The 10,226-nt window shown below is 48.5% G+C and overlaps 1 protein-coding gene across 1 annotated transcript in view; it reads left to right on the top strand.

Annotated features, from left to right (window-relative positions):
- Positions 1–2,367: 2,367 nt before the first annotated feature.
- Positions 2,368–10,226, top strand: part of IPO4 (importin 4) — a gene marked incomplete at its 5' end in the record, with an annotated part of 44,040 nt that continues 36,181 nt past the window's right edge. Inside the window, 3 exons of the mRNA XM_051776020.1 lie at positions 2,368–2,447; positions 3,584–3,625; positions 6,138–6,267. Of these exons, the coding sequence (XP_051631980.1) occupies positions 2,368–2,447; positions 3,584–3,625; positions 6,138–6,267 (252 nt within the window). The remainder of the gene's footprint in view (positions 2,448–3,583; positions 3,626–6,137; positions 6,268–10,226) is intronic.

Here is a 10,226-nt window from a genome sequence, read left to right as displayed (position 1 = left end):
GGGAGTCCTGGAGGGGATTTGGGGGGTCTAAGGGGAGGTTTTGGGGTCTTTAAAGGGGATTTGGGGGTCCCAGGTGGGGGTTTGGGGGAGATTTGGGGATGTTTTGGGGGGATTTGGGGATGTTTGGGGGGGGTTTGGGGGTCCCAGATGGGGGTTTGGGGATGTTTGGGGGGGATTTGGGGGGTCCTGGAGGGGGTTTGGGGTCTTGGAAGGGATTTGGGGGGTCCCAGGTGGAGTTTTGGGGGGGATTTGGGGATTTTGGGGGATCCCAGGTGAGGTTTGAGAGGGGTTTGGGGGGTCCCAGGTGAGATTTGGGGGTGTTTGAGGGGTCCCAAGTGGGGTTTGGGGGGGTTTTGGGGGATCCCAGGTGGGGTTTGGGGGGGTTCTGGGGAGGGTTTGGAGGGATTTGGGGGGGTGTTGGGGTGTCCCAGGTGGGGTTTGGGGGGTCCTGAGAGGGATTTAAGGGTCCCGGGTGGGGTTTGGGGGGGATTTGGGGGGTTCTGGAGGAGATTTGGGGGGATTTGGGGGGTCTTTGAGGGGGTTTGGGGTCTTTAAAGGGGATTTGGTGGGTCCTGGGTGAGGTTTGGGGGGTCCCAGGTGGGGTTTGGGGGTTCCTGAAAGGGGTTTGGGGGTCCCAAGGGAGGGTTGGAGGGAATTTGGGGGGGGGGTGGGGGGATTTGGGGTTCCCAGGTGAGTTTTGGGTGGATTTGGGGGGTTTTGGGTGGATTTTGAGGGGTTTGGGATGGATTTGGGGCAGGTTTGGGGGTCTTGGAGGGGGTTTGGGGTCTTTAAAGGGGATTTGGGGGGTCCCAGGTGGGGTTTGGGGGGTCCTGAGAGGGATTTAAGGGTCCCGGGTGGGGTTTGGGGGGGATTTGGGGGGTTTTGGGTGGATTTTGAGGGGTTTGGGGTGGATTTGGGGAGTCCTGGAGGGGATTTGGGGGGTCTAAGGGGAGGTTTTGGGGTCTTTTAAGGGGATTTGGGGGGTCCCAGGTGGGGTTTGGGGGGTCCTGAAAGGGATTTGGGGGTCCCGGGTGAGGTTTGGGTGGATTTTGGGGGGTTTTTGGGTGGATTTTAAGGCGTTTGGGGTGGATTTCGGGGGGTTTTGGGGAGTCCTGGAGAGGTTTTGGGGGTCTAAGGGGAGGTTTTGGGGTCTTTAAAGGGGATTTGGGGGTCCCAGGTGGGGGTTTGGGGGAGATTTGGGGATGTTTTGGGGGGATTTGGGGATGTTTGGGGGGGATTTGGGGGGTCCTGGAGGGGGTTTGGGGTCTTGGAGGGGGGTTGGGGGGTCCCAGGTGGGGTTTTGGGGTGGATTTGGGGGGTTTTGGGGGATCCCAGGTGAGATTTGGGGGGTTTTGGGTGTCCCAGGTGGGGTTTGAGGGGGGTTTGGGGGGGTTTGGGGGGGGATTTGAGGGGGTTTTAGGGGGTCCCAGGTGGGGTTTGGGGGGATTTGGGGGGTCCCAGGTGGGGTTTGGGGGGGTCCCAGGGGGAGTTTGGGGGGATTTGGGGGGGTTGGGTGATTTTGGGTGATTTTGGGGTGGATTTGGGTGGTTTTGGGGGGATTTTGGGTGGTTTTGGGTGGATTTTGGGTGGGTTTTGGGTGGATTTTGGGTGGGTTTGGGGGTCCCAGGTGAGTTTTGGGTGATTTTGGGGTGGATTTGAGTGGTTTTGGGGTGATTTTGGGTGGATTTGGGTGATTTGGGGGGGATTTTGGGGGTGATTTGGGTGGTTTTGGGGTGGATTTGGGGGATTTTGGGTGGTTTGGGGAGGTCCCAGGTGAGTTTTGGGTGATTTTGGGGGGGATTTGGGTGATTTTGGGGTGATTTTGGGTGGATTTGGGTGATTTGGGGGGGATTTTGGGGGTGATTTGGGTGGTTTTGGGGGGGTTTTGGGTGATTTTGGGTGACTTTGGATGGTTTTGGGTGGATTTTGGGGGGACTTTGGGGGCGATTTTGGGTGGTTTTGGGGTGATTTTGGGGTGTTTTGGGGGTTCTCCAGGTTAATTTTGGGTGGTTTTGGGGTGGATTTGGGTGGTTTTGGGTGGATTTTGGATGTTTTTGAGCTTCCCAGGTGAGTTTTGGGTGGATCTCAGGTGATTTTGGGGTGATTTTGGGTGGTTTTGGGGTGTTTTGGTTGATTTTGGGGTGGGTTTGGGTGGTTTTGGGGTGATTTGGGGTGGTTTTGGTTGATTTTGGTTGATTTTGGGATGATTTTGGGATGTTTTGGTTGATTTTGGGGTGATTTTGGGGTGATTTTGGGGTGATTTTGGTTGATTTTGGGGTGATTTTGGGTGTTTTTGGGGTGATTTTGGGGTGATTTTGGGTGTTTTTGGGGTGATTTTGGGGTGTTTTTGGGGTGATTTTGGGTGTTTTTGGCTCCCAGGTCCGTCAGTTTTCGGCCGTTTTGCTCCGGAGGCTCCTCAAGAGGCTCCGCCCGGAGCTGATCCAGAGGTGGGCGGGGCCTAAAGGGGAGGGGGCGGGGCTAAAAGGGACTGGGAGGGGCTAAAGGGGAGTGGGAGGGGCTTGGAGGGGGGAGGGGATAAAGGGGGTGGGAGGGGCTAAAGAGGAGTGGGAGGGGCTGAAGGGGGTGGGAGGGGCTCAAATGGATGGGAGGGGCTAAAGGGGAGTGGGAGGGGCTAAAGGCAAAGGGGAGGGGTTAAGGGGGGTGGGAGGGGCTTAATAGGAAAGGGAGGGGCTAAAAGGGAGTGGGAGGGGCTTGAAGGGAGTGGAAGGGACTAAAATGGGTGGGAGGGGCTAAAGGGGAGTGGGAGGGGCTAAAGAGGAGTGGGTGGGGTTAAAGGGGGTAGGAGGGGCTTGGAGGGAGTGGGAGGGGCTAAAGAAGAGTGGGAGGGGCTAAAGGCAGTGGGAGGGGCTAAAGGGGAATGGGAGGGACTCAAATGGGTGGGAGGGGCTTGCAGGGAGTGGGAGGGGCTAAAGGGGAGTGGGAGGCGCTTAGAGGGAGTGGGAGGGGCTAAAGGCAAAGGGGAGGGGTTAAGGGGGGTGGGAGGGGCTAAAGGCAAAGGGGAGGGGTTAAGGGGAGTGGGAGGGGCTCAAATGGGTGGGAGGGGCTTGAAGGGAGTGGGAGGCGCTAAGAGTGGTGGGAGGAGCTAAAGGGGGCTGGGAGGGGCTTATTAAAATAGGGAGGGGCTAAAAGGGATGGGAGGGGCTTGGGGGAGTGGGAGGGGCTAAAAGGAAATGGGAGGGGTTAAGGGGGAGTGGGAGGGGCTTGTTAAGAGAGGGAGGGGTCAAAGGAGGTGGGAGGGGCTTAATAAGAGAGGGAGGAGCTAAAAGGGAGTGGGGGCAAAAATGTGTGGGAGGAGCTAAAGGAAATGTGGGAGGGGCTAAAGGGGAAGTGGGAGGGGCCAAAGGGGAAGTGGGAGGGGCCAAAGGTGAAGTGGGAGGGGCCAAAGGGAGTGGGGGGTGGGTTTTATAGGTGGGAGGGGCTTAAAGGAGTGGGAGGGGCCAAAGGCAGTGGGAGGGGCTTAAACAGGAGTGGGAAGGACTAAAGGAGTGGGAGGGGCTTAATAAAGAGGTGTGGCTTGTGGAGGGGGCGTGGCTAATGCCGGCCCCGCCCCCCTCCCCCCCAGGCTCCCCACGCTATTGGTCGAGGCCCTGGAGGAGGAGCCGGAGTGAGTGACCCCAAAACTGCCCAAAATCGACCCAAAACGGGGCCAAATTTGGGGGGTTTGGGGCAAAAATGTGAATTTTTAGGGGGGTTTTTACCAAAAACGGGGAAATTTGGGGGTTTTGGCCCAAATTTGGGGGAAAAATCCCAATTTTGGGGGGTTTTAAGTTTAAAAAATGTCAAATTTGGGAGGTTTTGTCCCAAATTTGGGGGGTTTGGCCTCGAAAAATTCCAGTTTTGGGGGGTTTTTAAGTGTCAAAAATGTCAAATTTGGGGGGTTTTACCCCAAAAAATGTCAAATTTTGGGGGTTTTACCCTAAAAAAGGTCGAAATGGGGGGATTTTAGAGTAAAAAATGGTCAGTTTGGGGGAGTTTTAACCCAAAAAAAGGACAAATTTGGGGGATTTTTTGTGTAAAAAGGGTGAAATTTGAGGGTTTGGCCCCAAAAATGTCAATTTTGGGCATTTTGGGGCTTTTAAATTGGGGGTTTCTGAGCCCCAAAATTGGGATTTTGAAAGTTTTGGAGCCCCAAAAATGGGGATTTTTTTTGGACCAAAAATGGGAATTTTGGCCCCCAAAATTGGGAATTTTTGTTCCAAAAATTGGCAATTTTGGTGGCAAAAAATGTGAATTTTTGGCCCCAAAAATTGGGAATTTTTCTTCCCAAAATTTGGTCAATTTTGGCCCCCCAAAATGTGAATTTTGGCCCCAAAATGGGGATTTTTGTTCCAAAATTGGGGATTTTTGTTCCAAAAATGTCAATTTTGGCGCCAAAAATGTGAATTTTGGCCCCCAAAATGTGAACTTTGACTCAATAATGGCGATTTCGTTGCCAAAAACATAAGTTTTGACCCAAAAGTGGGGATTTTGTTCCAAAAATGTCAATTTTGGATCCAAAAGTGTGAATTTTTAACTCAAAACTGAGGATTTTTTTGCCAAAAAAAAGTGTGGTTTTGGTGCTAAAAGTGGGACTTTTGGCCCCAAAGATGTGGATTTTTGTTCCAAAAATGTCAATTTTGGTGCCAAAAACCTGAATTTTGACTCAAAATCGTGGATTTTTGCTGCCAAAAATGTGAATTTTGACCCAAAAAATGTGAATTTTGGCACCAAAACCGTGATTTTTGGCAGCAAAAATGGGGATTTTTGGCTCCAAAAATGCCATTTTTGGTTTAAAAACTGTCATTTTTTTTTTCAAAAATGTGAATTTTGACCCCAAAATGAGGATTTTGTTGCCGAAAATGTCAATTTTGGCTCCAAAAATGTCAATTTTGTTGCCAAAAACCTGAATTTTGATCTCAAAAACGGGGACTTTTGTTCCCAAAATGTCAATTTTGGTGCCAAAAATGCGAATTTTCACCCAAAAATGTGAATTTTTGTTCCAAAAATGTCAATTTTGGTTCCAAAAATGCGAATTTCGTCCCCAAAATGGGGATTTTTGTTCCAAAAAATTGTGATTTTGTTCCGAAAGTGTCAATTTTGGTGTAAAAAATGTGGATTTTGGTCTCATAAATGGGGATTTTCTTCCAAAAATGTCAATTTTGGGGCCAATAACGTGAATTTTGGCTCTAAAATTTGGGGATTTTGTTCCGAAAATGAGAATTTTGGTGCCAAAAATTGGGATTTTGGTGCCCAAACCGTGAATTTTGACCCAAGAATGGGATTTTTGTTCCAAAAATGGGAGTTTTGGCACCAAAAATCTGAGTTTTTGTTACAAAAATGGGGATTTTTGTTCCAAAAACATAAATTCTGACCCAAAAAATGGGGATTTTTTTTTCCAGAAATGTCAGTTTTGGCCCCAAAAATGTGAATTTTGACCCAAAAACGTGAATTTTCATCCAAAAAATTGGGATTTTTGTTCCAAAAACGTCAATTTTGGTCTCAGAAATGTGAATGTTCGGCCCAAATGTTCTAAAAACGTTAACTTTGGTGCCAAAACTTGGGGTTTTTCTTGCCAAAAACTTGAATTTTGACCCAAGAGTGGGGATTTTGTTGCCAAAAATGTCCATTTTGACCAAAAAAATGTGAATTTTGGCGCCAAAAACGTGATTTTTGGTGGCAAAAACGGGGATTTTTGGTGCCAAAAATGCCGGTTTTGGTTTCAAAAATGTGAATTTTGCCCCCAAAAATGGGGATTTTGTTGCCATAAAAGTGAATTTTGGTGCCAAAACCGGGAATTTTGTTGCCAAAAACCTGAATTTTGACCTCGAAACCCGGGGACTTTTGTTCCAAAAACGTCCATTTTGGGGCCAAAAATGCGAATTTTCACCCAAAAATGTGAATTTTTGTTCCAAAAACGTCAATTTTGGGGCCAAAAATGCGAATTTTCACCCAAAAATGTGAATTTTTGTTCCAAAAACGTCAATTTTGGGGCCAAAACCCCCAATTCTGGCCCCCAAAATGGGGTTTTTTCCCCCCGACCCGGGGGTTTTCGGGGCCCCAGAACCCGAATTTGGGGGTTTTGGGGCCCCCCGAGGTCGAATTTGGGGTGTTTTGGGTGTTTTTCTTTGCCCCCTCAGCCCCGCCGTGAGGCTCTCGCTGGTGCATTTGGGGGCTCAGCTCCTGCCCCGGGCGGGGCCCCGAATTTGGGCCCCTCTGGGGCGTTGGGTGGAGGAGGCGGCGGCGGGAGGGGACCCCCGGAGGAAGGAGGTAAGAGAGAGACCCCCCCAAAAATTGACCCAAAACGGCCCAAAATCCCCCCAAAATCGCCCCAAAATGCCCCCAAAAAATACGGGCCAAAAAGGGCCAAAATCGCCCCAAAATTCACCCCAAAATCCACCCAAAATTGTCCCAAAAATCCACCCAAATCGACCCAAAATTACCCCAAAATCACCCCAAAATCCACCCTGAAATTGCCCAAAACAGCCCCAAAAAACACAGGCCAAAAAAGCCCCAAAATCCCCCAAAATCCACTCCAAAATCGTCCCAAAATCCCCCCAACATCACCTTAAAATGGTCCCGAAATCCACCCCAAAATTACCCCAAAATTACCCCAAAATCCACCCTGAAATTGCCCAAAACAGCCCCAAAAACACAGTGCAAAAAGGCCCCAAAATTGCCCCAAAATTGTCCGAAAATACCTTCAAAATTGCCCCAAAATCCCCCCAAAATTGCCCCAAAATCCTCCCAAAATTGCCCCAAAATCCTCCCAAAATTGCCCCAAAATCAGCCCAAAATTGCCCCAAAATCAGCCCAAAATTGCCCCAAAATCAACCCAAAATTACCCCAAAATTCACCCCAAAATTGCCCCAAAATCGCCCCAAAATCCACCCCAAAATCACTTGAAAATTGCCCCAAAATCACCCCAAAATCCACCCCAAAATCACCCAAATTGGACCCAAAATCCCCCCCAAATCGACCCAAAATTACCCCAAAATTGCCTAAAAAATCCACCCCAAAATCGACCCAAAATCCTTCCAAAATCACCTCAAAATGGCCACAAAATCCACCCTAGAATCACCCCAAAAATTGCCCCAAAATTCCACCCTAAAATCCCCCCCAAAATCACCCCAAAATGGCCCCAAAAATCCACCCCAAAATTACCTCAAAATCCACACCAAAATCTCCCCAAAATCCCCCCAAATTCCACCCTAAAATCCACCCAAATTGGACCCAAAATCCACCCAAAATCCCCCCCAAATCGACCCAAAATCACACCAACATTGCCCCAAAAATCCACCCCAAAATTGCCCCAAAATTACCCCAAAATCCCCCCAAAATTGCCCCAAAATCTCCCCAAAATCACCCCAAATTCCACCCTAAAATCCCCCCAAATCGACCCAAAATTACCCCAGAATTGCCTCAAAAATCCACCCCAAAATCACCCTAAAATTGCCCCAAAATCCCCCCAAAATCCCCCAAAATCACCTCAAAATGGCCACAAAATCCACCCTAGAATCACCCCAAAAATTGTCCCAAAATCACCCCAAAATCCACCCTGAAATTGCCCAAAACAGCCCCAAAAACACAGTGCAAAAAGGCCCCAAAATCACCCCAAAATTGCCCCAAAATCACCCCAAAATTGCCCCAAAATCCTCCCAAAATTGCCCCAAAATCAGCCCAAAATTGCCCCAAAATCAGCCCAAAATTGCCCCAAAATCAGCCCAAAATTACCCCAAAATTCACCCCAAAATCGCCCCAAAATCCACCCCAAAATCACTTGAAAATTGCCCCAAAATCACCCCAAAATCCACCCCACAATCACCCAAATTGGACCCAAAATCCCCCCCAAATCGACCCAAAATTACCCCAAAATTGCCTCAAAAATCCACCCCAAAATTGCCCCAAAATCCCCCAAAATCACCTTAAAATGGCCACAAAATCCACCCTAAAATCACCCCAAAAATTGCCCCAAAATCACCCCAAAATCCACCCTGAAATTGCCCAAAACAGCCCCAAAAATGTGGTCCAAAAAGGCCCCAAAATCACCCCAAAATTGTCCCAAAATATCTTCAAAATTGCCCCAAAATCCCCCCAAAATCCCTCCAAAATCCACCCCAAAATTGCCCCAAAATCACCCCAAAATCCACCCTGAAATTGCCCAAAACAACCCAAAAAACGCGGTGCAAAAAGGCCCCAAAATCGCCCCAAAATTGTCCGAAAATACCTTCAAAATTGTCCCAAAATCCCCCCAAAATTGCCCCAAAATCCCCCCAAAATTGCCCCAAAATCCTCCCAAAATTGCCCCAAAATCCTCCCAAAATTGCCCCAAAATCAGCCCAAAATTGCCCCAAAATCAGCCCAAAATTACCCCAAAATTCACCCCAAAATTGCCCCAAAATCGCCCCAAAATCCACCCCAAAATCACTTGAAAATTGCCCCAAAATCACCCCAAAATCCACCCCAAAATCACCCAAATTGGACCCAAAATCCCCCCCAAATCGACCCAAAATTACCCCAAAATTGCCTAAAAAATCCACCCCAAAATCGACCCAAAATCCTTCCAAAATCCCCTCAAAATGGCCACAAAATCCACCCCAAAATCACCCCAAAAATTGCCCCAAAATTCCACCCTAAAATCCCCCCCAAAATCACCCCAAAATGGCCCCAAAAATCCACCCCAAAATTACCCCAAAATCCACACCAAAATCTCCCCAAAATCCCCCCAAATTCCACCCTAAAATCCACCCAAATTGGACCCAAAATCCACCCAAAATCCCCCCCAAATCGACCCAAAATCACACCAACATTGCCCCAAAAATCCACCCCAAAATTGCCCAAAATCCACCCTAAATCCCCCCCAAAATCACCTCAAAATGGCCACAAAATCCACCCCAAAATTGCCCCAAAATCCACCCTAAAATCACCCCAAAATCCACCCTGAAATTGCCCAAAACAGCCCCAAAAAACACAGGCCAAAATCGTCCCAAAATCCCCCCAAAATCACCTTAAAATGGTCCCAAAATCCACCCCAAAATTACCCCAAAATCGCCCCAAAATCCCCCCCAAAATCCCCCCAAAATCCACCCTAAAATCCCCCCAAAATTGCCCCAAAATCCCCCCAAAATCGTCCCAAAATCCCCCCAAAATCCACCCTAAAATCCCCTCAAAATCGACCCAAAATTACCCCAAAATTGCCTCAAAATCGCCCCAAAATTACCCCAAATCCACCCAAAATCCCCCCAAATTCCACCCTAAAATCCCCCCAAAATTGACCCAAAATTACCCCAAAATTGCCCCAAAAATCCCCCCCAAAATCCCCCCAAAATCACCTCAAAATGGTCCCAAAATCCCACCCAAAATCTCCCCAAATCCCCCCAAAATTCCCCAAAATCTTCCCAAATTTCCCTCCCAAATTTGGGGGATTTTGGGGTTTTTTGGGGGGAAGATTTTGGGGAATTTTGGGGGGATTTGAAGGTTTTTTTGGAGGAATTTGAGGGATTTTGGGAGGGAAATTTGGGGCAATTTGGGGGGATTTGGGGGGGATTTTTGGGGGGATTTGGGGGGGGGATTTTGGGGGTTTTTGGGGGGATTTTTGGGGTTTTTTGGGGGTGATTTTTGGGGTTTTTTTGGGGGGATTTTGGGGGTTTTTTTGGGGTGATTTGGGGTTTTTTTGGGTGGATTTGGGGTTTTTTTGGGTGGATTTGGGGTTTTTTGGGGGTCTATTTTTTGGGGGGATTTTGGGGTATTTTTGGGTGAATTTTGGGGATTTTTGGGGCATTTTAGGAGGATTTTGGGGGGATTTTGGGGTGTTTTGGGGTGGATTTTTGGGGGGATTTGGGGGTTTTTTTGGGTGGATTTGGGGGGATTTTGGGGTTTTTTTGGGGGGATTTTTGGAGGTTTTTGGGGGTGATTTTGGGGTTTTTTTGGGTGGATTTGGGGGGTTTTGGGGTCTATTTTTTGGGGGGATTTTGGGGTATTTTTGGGTGAATTTTGGGGATTTTTGGGGCATTTTAGGAGGATTTTGGGGCATTTTTGGGGTATTTTTGGGGGGATTTTGGGGTTTTTTAGGGTGGATTTGGGGCATTTTGGGGTCTGTTTTTTGGGGGATTTTTGGGTAAATTTTGGGCATTTTTGGGGCATTTTAGGAGGATTTTGGGGGGATTTTTGGGGGATTTTGGGGGGGATTTTTGGGTGGATTTGGGGGTTTTTGGGGTTCTGTTTTTGGG

Source organism: Manacus candei, unplaced genomic scaffold (genome assembly GCF_025592945.1).
Source record: "Manacus candei isolate 608988 ecotype Guabito, Panama unplaced genomic scaffold, ASM2559294v1 h1tg000419l, whole genome shotgun sequence".
Lineage (NCBI taxonomy): Eukaryota > Metazoa > Chordata > Aves > Passeriformes > Pipridae > Manacus > Manacus candei.
Note: the sequence above shows the minus strand (reverse complement) of the source record. Positions and strands in the feature narration are given on the sequence as shown.